Raw genomic sequence first — 15730 nt, 5'->3', positions numbered from 1 at the left:
GTGGGCACGCGGCCTAAGGCCGGGATCACACATGCGAGAAATACATCCGAGTCTCGCATGGTAATACCCGGCTCTGCCGCCGTCACTCAGGAGCGGAGAGTGCCGCCGCATAGCAATACATGCAGCCGCACGCTCCGCTCCAGAGAGACGGCGGCAGAGCCGGGTATTACCATGCGAGACTCGGATGTATTTCTCGTATGTGTGATCCCGGCCTAAGGCTATCATCACATGTTGCTTTTTTTATTTGCTGCTTTTCATGCAAATTTTCAGCTGCATTTCACAGTACCAGCAAAGTTTGAGATTTCAGAAATCTCAGCACACACCTTGTTTTTATTTTTCCTGATTGTTTTGTGAAAGAGCTGTTTTTTTTTGCAAAATCTAGAATGTCGCTTCTTTTAGCAGCATTTTTCGCCCTTTCAATGGGTAGTACAAAAAATTCTGCAAAAAGCGCAGGTATTTTTTTTTTCTACACTAAACGTTCTCAGCATGCACAAGAGACAAATATACCATGACAAAAAACACAGCAAAAACGAAACAAAACTTGCTTTTTGCAAGCTGCTTAAATTTTGCAGCAAAAATGCAAAGTGTGAACATAGTCTTAGGCAGTGTGCCTGTGATCAGTTTTTTGTGAGTTTTGATCCTGTGTATTTTCGCTGCGTCATTACAGTTTCTGCAGAGTGGATGGGATTTATAGCAATCTCCTGCCCACTGTGCTACTTTCTTAGTCGGTGTAACCTGACCCGCGGTGTGTGTTTCAGATCTGCAACACGTCAGTTTCTCTTGCAGGTACACTGAGATTTTGTGTGCAGATGTTTGCCATAGGATTGCATTAAATGTGGAAAACACACCCTTTAAAAATGGGGCCCTGCTTGTCTGACTAGTCCCCAATGGCTTTTAAAGTATGTGTTTTTCCCTGAAATGACGCAGCATTTGAGTCAAACATGCCTAGCTGAGCTAATCCAGCCAGTGCCTGATACATGCTGCCCGTGCTGTATATATCAGCAGTCAGGATCACTTTAAGGCTATGTGCGCACGTTCAGGATTTTTCGCATTTTTTTTTCAGCCGTTTTCCACTGAAAAATGCTTTAAAAAAAGCTTACATTAAGCATACCATCATTTTAATGCATTCCGCAATTTATGTGCGCATGCTGCGTTTTTTTTTTTTCTGCGAAAAAACGCATTGCGGTAAAAAATGCAGCATGTTCATTAATTTTGCGGATTTTTTGAGTTTTTGCCGCTATATTAGGCTATGTGCACACGTCTGGAATTGCCACAGAAATTTCCGTGGCAATTCCGCAACTCCCTGCCGCGGGAAATACGCATGCGGAATTGGCATGCGTTTTCCATGCGATCTGTAGCATCGCTTGGAAAACTGACAGGTTGGTCACACTTGTCAAACATAGTGTTTGACAAGTGTGACCAACTTTTTACTATTGATGCTGCCTATGCAGCACCAATAGTAAAAGATCTAATGTTAAAGATAATAATACAAGAAGTAAAAAATCGTGATATTCTCACCTTCCAGCGGCCCTCGCAGCCTTCCCGATCCTCGCAATGCTTCCGTTCCCAGTAATTCCTCGCGGCAATGACCCCAGATGACGTAGCATCACGCGAGACCGCTACATCATCACTGGTCGTAGCCGCGAAGCATTACTGGGAATGGGACCGTCGCAAGGAGCGGGAACGCTGGGAGGGCTGCCGGAATGTGAGAATATCACTGTTTTTTTTTACACAAGATATGGTGCCCAGTCCCTGGAGGACAGTCTCCTCTCCTCCACCCTGGGTACCAACCGCACATGATCCACTTACTTCCCGCATGGTGGGCATAGCCCCATGCCGAAAGTAAGCGGATCAATGCATTCCTATGTGTGCGGAATCCCTGCAATTCTGCACAAAGAATGAACATGCTGTGTTTTTTTTTTTCCGGAATGCGATTCCGCCGCGGAAAAAAACGCAACATGTGCACAAAAATTGCGGATTGCATTCTAATAATAGGATGCTTTAATGTAAGCGTTTTATCACGTTTTTATAACAGAAAACCATGGAAAAAACGCAAAAAAATCCTGAACGTGTGCACGCAGCCTTATTGCATTGGGAAGCGCCTGAAAAAATGCGAAAAATCCACAGAAAAAAACCGAGTGGATTTCCTGCAGAAAAAGTCCTGTTTTGTTCAGGAAAATTCTGCTGACGTTCCTGAACGTGTGCACATAGCCTGAGGCCAAATTAAGACATCTGAGAATCAAGTAAGACTATGTTCACATGTTGCATTCTTTTACGCAGATTTTCAGCTTCGTTTCATTTTTTTTTTTTTTTCTACATGTTTTCCAATAATTTTGACACATACCCTTTATAATGTATGTGTGGGTTCACATGTGGATCTTTTGTGAGAAATCACTGTGACATTTTTTTTTTATGTAAGTTTTTTTTTCTTTTTACATCTGAATGATGCCCAAGTTGTTTTTTAACTTTCATCTGTGATATCTCGTATCTCAGACAAAGAACTATTACCTAAATTAAAATTCCAAAATTGTTTTGGATAATGCATAAAATGTACAATAAAATAATTTAAAACAAAGGTACCTAAACTAGGACATTCCACTCCTGTATAACTGATTATACGTATAGGACAAAAAGTGTGTAAAAGCCCATAGAATTAATTCTTAGTATAATACCAGTACAAGAAATGACTATCCTTGTGTAATTCCCATTGTCCATGGTATGCCAGAACACTTATGAGTGGGGTCTGACCCCCAAGCTCTACAGAAAGGAAGGAACATCAGGAGTCTCCCTGTGGGGAGGAGGCACAGTACTGTATATGTGGCCGTCTCTGCATGCTCTGTACACGCACTCATTAGTGGTTACTGGATTTCTGGCTTTATTTTGAGGGATCTACCTATGAGTCAGGGCCCAATGTCCTCATGTTCTCAGGGTAATCCAGTGTTTACCTACATCAATGAGGGAGCGGCAGCTGGGAGTCACTAAGACTGGGCACACGGATTAGCTGACTGCTTTGTCCTGTAATCGTGATCTAGGAGCACTTTTTCTCCCTCTAGCTAAAACTCTTTAGGCAAGGAGTGCATATATTTATTCCTATCTTCAAAATCTTTTATAAACGCTTTCTCCCCAGCCTGAAATGAAGTGTCAGTGACCTCAGTTTCAGGCGCTTAGTTTGTGCCAGCTCTGAGCTTGCGTCATATTTCAATTCCAGCATATGCTCAGTAGGATCTTGTTACTGTACGATATTCTTCTTTATGCACAGTGACAGTGTGCTCCCTCACCAGCTCTGAAGAGAAATAACAAGCCAGCAAGAGAGCGCACTGTCAGTGTGTATTGTAAAGAGATCACCTGGCAAGCAGGAAAAGCAGAGATCAGCCCCACCCCTCTCCTGAAAGTGATGTCACAGTTCTCCTATCCATCCCTCCCCCCTACCAAAAAAGTGAAAAAATTATTTTCTCTGCTCCATAATGGTACCAATAATACCTACAGCTCAGTTTTCACAATAAGCCATCACACTGCTCCATTGACAGAAAAATAAAGCACATTATCAGTTTCAGAAGATGTGACAAACTTCTGATTCCACTGATATATACATACACCTCTCCCCATGTTGTGTTAGTCGTTCTGGCCCGAGGAATCATGTTGGCAGGTTATTTTTCCCACACTCTGAGTGTGTAATGTGTTTTTTTTTTTCAGCACATTTGGAATTTTATTGCCTGATAATGCTGGAAAAAAAGCACTATTTACGGTAGCTATCTGAAAACCAACACGGCTGCACTGTTTTGCATTCCTGTTGTATGCAGCCCCTTGAAAAACTTGTTTGGGTCCATGCATTCCTGTGTGCCCCGCCGTTATCACGTGTCCAAAGTCCTCATTTACCAGGGACCTATAATCTTATGTCCAGTTAGCTGTGCATTTCCTACAGCCTCAGAAGCTGGCGTGGTGTTCTTGTACCGCCCTGTAATATAACCCTTCATGCTTGGCACGTCAGAGGAGCGGTTATCAGGACCTTGGCATGATGACCAGTGAACAGTTGGGAGGGTTTCTTTTCAGGAGACTACTCCCTGCCTGTGATGTTTCGCTGAGGTCTGCAGAAGCCAAACTCTGTGTTCTTATGTCTAAACTAAGGAAAAAAGGATTCTGATAAGGTTACACTGGAACTGTCCTCCATAAATCTATACTTTTTTTCCCTCTTATCAACCATAGAGTAAACGTGGTAGAGCTTTTCTTAATTTATGTAGCGCCACCTATTTTTCAGCATTCTAAATAGATTATCACTCGCATTGCTCCCTAACCCGTTGCGACTCCCTATCAAAAGTGTAAATTAATCTACGTATATTTTTGGGTCGTGGGACGAAACTACTGTACCCAAAAAAATCAGTTTTTTTGTGTTTTTAATATTTTATTAAGCTTTCATTAAGTATTTTCTTAAAGGGGTCCGCTACTAGGTCAACCCCTACTTAAACTAAATGTTCGGCCCCGATAAAATAATAAAGCCTATACTTATCTCCCTTGCCTGTGCCGTTCCCGCGTTGTCGGCACTCGCTCTCACCAGGGCTGTGATGCGGTGTTGTGACGCCGGTGCCCAATCAGCGCTGGCGTCACTGTCTCCACCTTTGTATGAACATGAAGCCAGGGATCCGCTGCAGCTCATCTCTCACTTCCTTTTCATGTTCAGTTTGCCTGAAGGTGGAGACAGTGACGCCAGCACTGATGGGGCACCAGGCATCACGTGTCACAGCACCGCGGGAATGGAGCCAGCGCGGGAAGTAAGTATAGGCTTTACTATTTTATCTGTGTCCTAGTAGTGGACAACCCCTTTAACATTGTTTTTGGGGACTTTTTTTTCTGTACATCAATTGAGTAAGAGATACCAGTGCATTTTTAGCTTTGCCAATGACTTCTATTGTAAAGTTATGGATTGGCGTCGTAGCAGAGAAAATGCCGGAAGAGTGGTCGTCTTGTGTCTTTTAACTGCTTCTATTTAAAGAAGAAGAAAAACTTCAGCAGTTAAACGAAAACTTTCAAAACCCTGAACATTATACAAAGCAAGTTATTTTACAATAGGAAGATAATTTCAGATGTGTTCTGAGGGCTTTTTTTTCCTTTTAAGTAGATTGGCTTAAAAAAACAAACAAAAAAAAAACCCAGAATGTGAACACACCGTTGGTGTTGTCTGGATTTCTGTGAAGATTCTGTGATCTTGTATACGACATACATTGTCTATGTAGTTTACTTCTGTTTGTTTATGGAAGCAGCAAATAGTTAAGTATCCCTTTTAAATAGTTATCATTGATATTTTGCCTGGATTCTATTCTGCATCATCATGTGTTTATTTTGTTACTATTGATATTCTGTGTTTTTTGAGTTGTTCCTGTATATATATATTTTTTTCTAGGAAGTTATTTTTGCTATGACAACCCATCAGCTCTGCAAACTCAGGTTCAGCTGGTAAGTAGTTACTTGTTGTACCCCACTGTCTTTCCTCACAAATTAATAAATGAACCTGTAGGCGCTCCATGTTTGACTGTCTTAAATAGTGGGGTCAGAGGAATCCATAGAACCACGAAATGCCCCCCACATACAGATATCCTGGCTGCCATATTTTGGATTTGTGGGGCCCACAGAAGACTTATTTGCTAGAAATGTATGCTAATGGACTATTTTTGAGTGTTTTTTACAATTTCTTTTTCTTTTCTGTAGGACATGAAGGTGAACACCGCTGATTTCATGCAGCTGTATGCCTTTTATTCCTGGCCCAATGTTGTCCTTTGCTTTTTTGGAGGATTTCTCATTGATCGAGTGTTTGGAATTCGGTATGTCTCTCCCAAGAATCTACTAAAAGCCACAAAATTAAATTGAGTACCCCAATATGATGTAGTGTAAACATACATCTCATCCTGCCAAAGAGCAAGCCCTCTTACTGCTATGTCAACATAAGTTAAAGGGGTATTCCCATTTCAACATCCTAATCCCAATATGTAGTAGGTATAATAATATTAGCAAATGCCTCCAATTAGAAATGTAGTATAGTTCTCCTGATAACCTATGTTTCTTACCCCGTGTGCAGGCCTTTGCAGTAGCTTAGGCATCCATGGTTACGGCCACTCATAGTGACAGTTCTTAGTGGTCATAACTAGAGATGGGCGAACTTGAACAGTAAAGTTCGGCGTCAGTACTAAACACCTACTGTTCGGGCACGGACACCGACCACAGACTTCACCAGTAAGTCTGTGTTAGGCCATGTGCACACGCTGCAGATTCCAATGCGGAATTTTCTGCTGCGGATTTGATAAATCTGCAGTGAAAAACCGCTGCGGTTTTTACTGCGGATTTATCGCGGTTTCTTCTGCGGTTTCCTCTGCGGGTTTTCACCTGCAGATTCCTATTGGAGCAGGTGTAAACCCGCAGCGGATTCCGCAGAAAGAATTGACATGCTGAAAATAAACTGCAGCATTTCCGTGCGTTTTTTTTTCCCGCAGCATGTGCACTGCGGACTTTGTTTCCCATAGGTTTACATTGTACTGTAAACTCATGGGAAACTGCTGCGGATCCGCAGCGTGTGCACATAGCCTTACTGTTTGGGTTTGGCTGCCCGAACACCGGTTGTTTGTTGCGCTGTCATGTGCATGACAGTGCAACAAACACCGCTTATGTTTGGCTGTGAAATAATCACCACCGGTCAGAGAGTCGCGATTCCCACACTGTCAAATGACAGCGTGAGCGCTCAGCTCTGACTGGAGATATAAACTTTACCTCCGGTCATTGGTGTCAGCTGATGGACTACTGACCCCATCAGCTGACACTCGCTGCCGCTAATAACAGTGCGCGCAGGAGCGGCGGATGGGAGTATTCATCTTCTGCTCCTGCGCTGTAAATAAATAATTTAAAAAAAAAAAAACCCGTTTGGGTTCCCCTGTGTTTTTGCTAACCAGCCAGACAAAACTCACAGCTGGAGGCTGCAGCCCTCAGCTGCCAAGGCTAGTAATCAAGAATAGAGGGGTCCCCACGCTGTATTTTTAATTAAGTATTTAAAAAAAACGGCGTGGGCTTCCCCCATTTTTGACAACCAACCTTGCTAAAGCAGACAGCTGGGGGCTGTTGTTTTCAGGCTGGTAATGGGCCATGGATATTGGGCCCCCCAGCCTAAAAATAACAGCCCGCAGCTGCCCAGAAAAGGCACATCTATTAGATGCGCCAATTCTGGCGCTTTGCCCGACTCTTCCCACTTGCCCTGTAGCGGCAAGTGGGGTAATAGTTGTGGGGTTAATGGCACCTTTGTATTGTCCAATGACATCAAGCCCACGGCTTAGTAATGGAGAGACTTCTATAAGACACCGATCCATTACTAATCTTACAGTTGTATCTATATATATTTATATAATTGTCTAAGGGGTACTTCTGTCTTTCTGTCTGCAACTTCCGTCACGGAAATCCCGCGTCGCTGATTGGTCTCGCCAGCTGCCTGTCATGGCTGCCGCGACCAATCAGCGACGGGCATAGTCCGATTAGTCCCTCCCCCTACTCCCCTGCAGTCAGTGCCCGGCGCCCGCTCCATACACTCCCCGCAGTCAGTGCCCGGCACCCGCATACTCCCCTCCACTCACCGCTCACACAGGGTTAATGCCAGCGGTAACGTTACCGCTGCTATTAACCCTGTGTGTCCCCAACTTTTTACTATTGACGCTGCCTATGCAGTGTCAATAGTAAAAAGATCTAATGTTAAAAATAATAAAAAAACAAAAAACCTGCTATACTCACCCTCCGTAGTCCGATGATGCGCTCGCGCCAGCTGCCATCTTCCGTTACCAGAGATGCTTCGCGAAATTACCCAGAAGACTTAGCGGTCTCGTGAGACCGCTAAGTCATCTGGGTAATTTCGCGAAGCATCCTCGGAACGGAAGATGGCGGCAGCCGCTTGCATATGGACAGCTTCGCTGGATCCCAGGGGGTGAGTATATAACTATTTTTTGTTTTAATTATCTTTTTTTAACACGGATATTTGCCCACACTGCTATATACTATGTGGGCAGTGTTCTATAGCACGTGGGCTGCGTTTTATACAGCGTGGCTGCTACATACTACTTGGCCAGTGTTATGAACCGCGTGGGCTGCGTTATGTACCGTGTGGGCTGCGTTATGTACTACGTGGCTTCTATATACTGCGTGGGCTGTTATATACTGTTTGTGCTGTGTTATATACTGCGTGGCCACTGTTATATATTGCGTGGCCTGTATTAACGCATCGGGTATTCTACAATATGTATGTATGTATATAGCAGCCACATAGTATATAGCACAGGCCACGTACTATTTGCTATATACTACATGGATCCTATATACTACGTGGCCTGAGCTATATACTATGCGGCTGCTACATACAGACATATTCTAGAATACCCGATGCGTTAGAATCGGGCCACCATCTAGTGGTAAATAAAGACCCAGCAAGAATAAAGTCCAGTATTTGAAGTAAGACTAAACACAGTTTTCCATTTTTATCATACTCCTAATTCCAGCGAAGCCCTCGATCTCCTATAATAAAGGTAAAATTATAAAGCAACAATATACCATACCTGTCCATCTTTCTGTCCCACGCCGTAATCCATGTCTGGGGGATAAACAGTTTTCAACCTGGACGGTGCCAAGATGCAACCATCCCGGCTGAAAACCACTGGTGAATGAGCTGCTGGGAACGCAGCCTCAGAGACTGGTGGTGACGTCATTGAGGTTACCTCCGGTCACTGAGGCTCTGTTCCCAGCCAGGCTGAACTGCGGTGACCTCGGTGAGATCCCCGCTAGCATTGTGAGACCTTTTCTGTGGAGTACTGATCACTTGAATGATTGTATTTCTTTTTTCTATTCACAGGCTGGGAACGATAATTTTTAGCCTGTTTGTCTGTGCAGGGCAGGTAAGCACCAGTGCTATAATAATGCATTAATAAGCCATCATATATTTTAGCCCCTTCCCGACCTCCGCCGTACTATTACTGCGGAGGTCGGGTCCCCTGCTTTGAAGTGGGCTCCGGCGCTGAGCCCACCTCAAAGCCGGGACATGTCAGCTGTTTTGAACAGCTGACATGTGTCCGTAATAGCGGCGGGTGAAATCGCGATCTGCCCGCGCCTATTAACTAGTTAAATGCCGCTGTCAAACGCTAACAGCAACATTTAACTGGTGCTTCTGGCCGCGCGACTGGAAATAATCGCATCGCCGACCCCCGTCACGTGATCGGGGGTCGGCAATGCGTCAGGATGGTAACCATAGAGGTCCTTGACACCTCTATGGTTACTGATGCTGGCTTGCTGTGAGCACCACCCTATGGTCGGCGTCATAGCAAGTCTGCATTTCAGCTACATAGCAGCGATCTGATGATCGCTGCTATGTAGCAGGGCCGATCGAGTGGTGCCAGCTTCTAGCCTCCCATGGAGGCTATTGAAGCATGGCAAAAGTAAAAAAAAATCGCCCTCCTTTCGCCCCATTCAAAATAAAAAAAAAAAAAAAAATCAAACCTACACATATTTGGTATCGCCGCTTTCAGAATCGCCCGATCTATCAATAAAAAAAAAAAAAGGATTAACCTGATCGCTAAACGGCGTAGCGAGAAAAAAATTTGAAACACCAGAATTACGATTTTTTTTTTTTTGGTCGCCACGACATTGCATTAAAATGTAATAACGGGCGATCAAAAGAACGTATCTGCACCAAAATGGTATAATTAAAAACACCAGCTCGGCACGCAAAAAATAAGCCCTCACCTGACCCCAGAAAAATGAAGACGCTACGGGTAACGGAAAATTGCGCAAACTTTTTTTTTTTTTGTTAGCAAAGTTTTGAATTTTTTTTTTGTTACCACTTAGATAAAACGTAACCTAGACATGTTAGGTGTCTATGAACTAGTAATGACCTGGAGAATCAAAATGGCAGGTCAGTTTTAGCATTTAGTGAACCTAGCAAAAAAGGCAATCAAAAAACTAGTGTGGGATTGCACTTTTTTTGCAATTTCACCGCACTTGGAATTTTTTTCCCGTTCTCTAGTACAAGATATGGTAAAACCAATGTTGTCGCTCAAAAGTACAACTCGTCCCGCAAAAAATAAGCCCTCACATGGCCATATTGACGGAAAAGTAAAAAAGTTATGGCTCTGGGAAGGAAGGGAGCGAAAAACGAAAACGCAAAAACTGAAAAAGGCAAGGTCGTGAAGGGGTTAAAGAGAACCTGTCATCTGATTCATGCTGCCCAAACCACAGACAGAATGAATCCCTTTGGCTGCGTGATTGCTGCCCGGTATGTTTCATGTGTCTCGGTTGACTAGTTGGAGGGGACTTCTCCCTGCTATGCTCCCCTAGACTGGCAGGTTTCTCTGTTTGCGTATGGGGGGACACCTTTCAGTAAAAAGATTGATGCTCCTACAAGTTGATGGGGACCCACCTCAGATTTGTCATCTGAGACACCTATTTCCCAGCCGGCTTTTCAGAGTATATTTACTTTTACACTCTGCAGCCTTTCAGAAATCTAAAGTACATGATGGCAGTAATGGAGCCAGTGACTTATTAACACTGCTTGTGGTTTGGGCAGCATAAATCCGATGACCGGTTCCCTTTATCATTCATAAAAGAACTTTAATGGCAACGAAGACTTTGTACTCGCTAGTGTCCACTCTTCTCTCTCTACCTAATCCATGCAGGATATGATTAGTTTGTTGATCCTATTGATTCTTAATACGTTTTTGCCATATGAGAGCCGAAATGGCAAATATCGCTGTTAACTGAGCCGTCTCTTCTCTATATAAGATGATGTGGTGGTCTGTGACTATGACATAATCAGCGCATAAGGATCTTGATCTGAGCATAGTTCTGTTTTCTATGTGAAAGTCCGTTACATAGTAAAATCCCTGCATGCCCGGGAAACCACGGGACTCTGTGCCGAGCATTACACACAGAGTTTCCTGAACTGCAGTTCCCTATTATGTAACGTCAGGCCACGGAGACGTAGAATATAATCACTTACATGAGCTGCATAAGACGTCATTGATCCCTTTTCTTTTAATTACTGCATAAATAAGTTTTTATGGTGTTTGTGAATTTTACTTTTCAGGTAATATTTGCAGCAGGTGCCCTGTTCAATGCTTTCTGGCTGATGGAAACTGGCCGACTTGTGTTTGGGTGAGATTATTGCATTTGTAACATAACACGTTGGTAGATAAAAAGTGCACGAGAATTTTGGCTCCATTTTAGCATGAAAATTATCATACGTGACTTTTGCCACATTTAGTATTCATCACCCAAACTAAAATGAAAGTAGTTCCTGGCTCATTTTATCTTAGACAGGGAGGCACAACCTTTATTAACGCATATATTCGAGTATAAGCCGACCCCCCCCCCTTCTAATTTTGCCACAAAAAAATAGGAAAACTTAATGACTCGAGTATAAGCCTAGGGTGGGAAATGCAGCAGCTACCAGAAAATGTCAGAAATAAAAATAGATACCAATAAAAGTAAAATTAATTGAGATATCAGTAGGTTGTGTTTTTTGAATATCCATATTGAATCAGGAGCCCCATATAGTGCTCCATACAGTTCATGATGGGCCCCATAAGATGCTCCATAAAGATATATGCCCCATATGGTGTTGCTGCGAGTAAAAAAAAAAAAAAAAAAAATGTCATACTCGCCTCTCGTTGCTCAGGCTCCTGGCACTTGCAATACTCACCGGTCCTCGTTTCGGCGCCGCTGTGTCTTCTGCTTCCTCTGCACTGACGTTCAGGCAGAGGGCGCGAACTAACCACGTCATCGTGCCCTCTGACCTGTGTCACTGCAGAGGACGCGGAAGACGGAGCGGCGCCCGGAACGCGGACAGGTGAATATCACGCAGTGCTCCCCCTCCCCATTATACTCACCTGCTCCTGGCGCGGTCCCTGCATCTCCGGTCTCCGGGCGCTGACAGCTTCTTCCAGTGTTGAGCGGTCACCGTTACCGCTCATTACAGTAATGAATATGCGGCTCCACCCCTATGGGAGTGGAGTCGCGTCCATATGAGCGGTACCATGTGACCGCTCAACTCTGGAAGTAGCTGTCAGCGACCGGAGATCAGGGACCTTGCCAGGAGCAGGTGAGTATGTCACAGCCGCCGCTCCCCCTCCCCAAAGACCCCCCTCCCGGGACAATGACTCGAGTATAAGCCGAGAGGGGCACTTTCAGCCTAAAAAATGGGCTGAAAATCTCGGCTTATGCTCGAGTATATATTTGTTGTTTTTTTTATGGTATTCAAGGGCCACTTTGTCTGATTGAATCAACCTCATGGCCGCAATACAACATCATAAACCTCACCATGTAAATATCAAATGGGTGCTGTTTCCATTAAGTCTCCCACCCATGAGATGTCCTCTTCTCTCCCAATCACAATCCACAAAGGTAGAGGCCGTGGGTTCCGCTTTCTCCATGGTAGTTTGTGAGAGATACAAACGGTCTCTTGTTTTCTTTCTCCCGCAGGCTACAATGATTATGGCAGAGCACTCGTTCTTAACCACTTTACTTCATCTTGTCTAAATTACGACATGGTCAGGGACACAGCCATACAATGCGCCATTAATAGTTCTCTATTCCTACAGTGCTACCTGACACTTCTATACCCCCTATCATGGAAAATACTTATGAGCAGCCACAGGCCTCTTGTGAGGCATTTTTGTGACTATAGATTTGAGGCACCACAGAAAGGCATAAAGCTCCACATGTGGACATTGGGCCGCAGGTTACGCACCTCCGGTCTAAACGCTCGTCCATGCCTGCTTCACTAGAAGCCTGTTAAAATCCTTTTAAAGAGGACATTTCTGTTTTGGAGATATTAACTTTTAAATGTTAGATTCTATCTTCCCAGTCTACCAAGGGGTCGTAGGCAGAGATTCTTTATGGGAGGGCATGGAAAAAACACGCTTTTTTGTGTGAGGCATGTCCTGACACACAGCCCTGCTCTCCTCACTGATCTCACTGTTGGTATCTGCTGGGATCACAAGTGGGGGTGGGTACAGCAGAGTTGTGTGTCCTTGAGCACACCTCTTGCATCACTTCTCACAGCAATGTCTGCTCTGCTCTACTCTTCCTCTGCCCACACTGACTGCTGTGGTGTGAACACTGCTCTACTCTCCTCCCCCACTAAGTGTCACAGTAGATGTTCCCAGTAAGATCAGTGAGGAGTTTGGGGCCGTGGAGTTGCATGTGACCATGAGAAAGTGAGGCCTAATCTTCATTGGGAAATGTACTGCTCCCCCTCATCTGCCTATGATTCACCAATGTCATGCCGTGGAAAACATAGAAAAAACCCTTAGCCGAATCTTTGCTAACACCCCTTTTGGTCTTAGTGGAAATTAGAGTCTAAACTTTACAAGTTAATTATTTCTGCAACAGTAATGAAAAATTAAAAACAAATAAATGACTTATTAACCTCTGCAGCCACTATTTCGTGATGCGTCCAGTTTGAAGGGAAGGTGCCATCAAAAGTAACTTTCTCCTACGTATCATTGGGGGACACAGGACGAATGGGTGTTATGCTGCTGCCACTAGGAGGACACTAAGTTAAACACACACAAAAGATTAACTCCTCCCCTGCAGTATACACCCACGGGCTGGACAATCCAGAGCCAGTTCTTACTTAGTGTCTCAGGAGGCACTTGGGTCCTCTGGACCCCACCAATTTTTGTTTTTTAACGGAGAGAAGGGAGCGACAGGCAAATTTTCAGCTCTGATCTCTCCCGCACCGTGCCCCCTCAGAAGTACAACGCTGCCCCGCGGCTGCAGAGCCGCATTAGTAAGGGAGTAAGGGGCCCCCTCCTGTCAGCTCGTCGGTCCCCGCACTTACCCTGTGCGATAGAACCGATGCTCCATGCACCTTCACCTTGGTAGGGAGAGGGTGGAGAGCTTCTGCCGCCGTGCGTCATCCGCTATGTTCAGTGGTGATGCAGTGGGCGGCTGCACGGACGCCATGTCCTTCTGTCCGGCTGTGCCCTGGCTCCAGGAAACTTAGGTGGATGATTAGTCCCCGTGGTCGCCTGACAGGGAGGGAGGGAGATCGGAACGCTAAGGAACCGTCGCCACACTGAAAAGTGAGCCAGGGCTGGCATCCATCGTCGCGGGAAAGGATACAGGAGGAACGCTCCATGTACTTGCCCGTTGTTGGTGCGGGAGAGATCAGAGCTGAAAATTTGCCTGTCGCTCCCTTCTCTCCGTTAAAAAAACAAAAATTGGTGGGGTCCAGAGGACCCAAGTGCCTCCTGAGACACTAAGTAAGAACTGGCTCTGGATTGTCCAGCCCGTGGGTGTATACTGCAGGGGAGGAGTTAATCTTTTGTGTGTGTTTAACTTAGTGTCCTCCTAGTGGCAGCAGCATAACACCCATTCGTCCTGTGTCCCCCAATGATTGACTCGGAGAAAAAGATTTTACGGTGAGTACACAAAAATCTCCTTTTTTTTTTTTCCCAACAATTGAAAATTTTTTTAAAGTATTAATGTTTTTTAATTTTTTAAAAGTATAATGCGTGATTCCGCTCCGTCCTCTTCTATGGGAGCAGAGGTGTAATGCGTGACTCCGCTCCGTCCTCTTCTATGGGAGCAGAGGTGTAATGTGTGACATAGCTCCGTCCTCTTCTATGGGAGCTGAGGTGTAATGTGTGACATAGCTCCGTCATCTTCTATGGGAGCAGAGGTGTAATGCGTGACTCTGCTCTGTCCTCTTCTATGGGAGCAGAGGTGTAATGTGTGACATAGCTCCGTCCACTTCTATGGGAGTAGCGGTGTAATGTGTGACAGCTCCGTCCACTTCTATGGGAGCAGGGTTGTAATGTAAGGGGCATATCGCATGATGGGCATTAGATACACGGTCTGCTATCTCAGTATATGGCTCCTGCATAGACTACACTGATAATATAGCAGAGCTGAGTCCATTATCAGAGCGGAGCAGCGTGATGATTACTCTGTTGTGCTCTGAATAGGACGGCAGTAAAGAGCGGTGATCAGCATCCTGGTGGTGTTCTTCTAATGTGAGACTGCGAACACCGCTCCCCACCACCAGTACTCTCCTCCTCCCGGACCTCTGCATCCAGGCACCTCCTGTCACGGTTGCTTCTAGACCACAGCAGCTCCAGTGAGGATCCTTCCAGCAGCTCCACTCTAGACGGCTCACTGGTGAGGTGAATAGAATGGGAGTTGTAGTGAGGATCTCGCCGGAGCCTCCACTCTAGACTCAGTGCCTGAGGTGACCGGGGCTGCTGGGGCGAGGTCTTCACAGGGCTCCAATCTACATGGCTCAGCAATGACAGGACCAGAATGGCGGTGATTCCACGAGCTCCTCACCCACGCTCCAGTCTAATCGCCTCATGATTCAACTGGCTAGAATGGAGTCCCTGCAGTGAGGAGCAGGAAGTAATGCGATTACAGGAGTTTTTTTTTTTTTTTTCTTGGATAAACATTAAGTCCTATATTGAATCAGCTTTACAAATGTAATGATTTCATGGCTTATTAATGGTTTTGGAGATATTGCTTTAAGTTTTTAATGGCGCAAACCTAAAAAATTGCACATTAATTTTTTTTTCTGTTTTTCTATAAGCCTAACAAGTTCGGCAAAATTCAGTTTTTTTCTGATTAACAAAACTTGTATTTTTTTTTTTATAATATATAAATGACAGCGCGCAGGCGACAGTTGTAAAGTACATCAGTGACAAATTATGACAGAACTGTACGAGGT

General features: G+C 44.7%; 1 protein-coding gene across 2 annotated transcripts in view; it reads left to right on the top strand.

The window, feature by feature from the left end:
• The window catches only part of MFSD1 (major facilitator superfamily domain containing 1), a 61474-nt gene that overhangs the window by 4368 nt on the left and 41376 nt on the right, over positions 1–15730 (top strand). For both annotated transcript variants that reach the window (XM_077290665.1, XM_077290666.1), the window contains exons 2-5: positions 5396–5448; positions 5701–5813; positions 8867–8909; positions 11093–11160. In XM_077290665.1, coding sequence (XP_077146780.1) covers positions 5396–5448; positions 5701–5813; positions 8867–8909; positions 11093–11160 — 277 coding nt within the window. The remainder of the gene's footprint in view (positions 1–5395; positions 5449–5700; positions 5814–8866; positions 8910–11092; positions 11161–15730) is intronic.

The sequence above is a fragment of the Ranitomeya variabilis genome, chromosome 2 (genome assembly GCF_051348905.1).
Source record: "Ranitomeya variabilis isolate aRanVar5 chromosome 2, aRanVar5.hap1, whole genome shotgun sequence".
Lineage (NCBI taxonomy): Eukaryota > Metazoa > Chordata > Amphibia > Anura > Dendrobatidae > Ranitomeya > Ranitomeya variabilis.
Note: the sequence above shows the minus strand (reverse complement) of the source record. Positions and strands in the feature narration are given on the sequence as shown.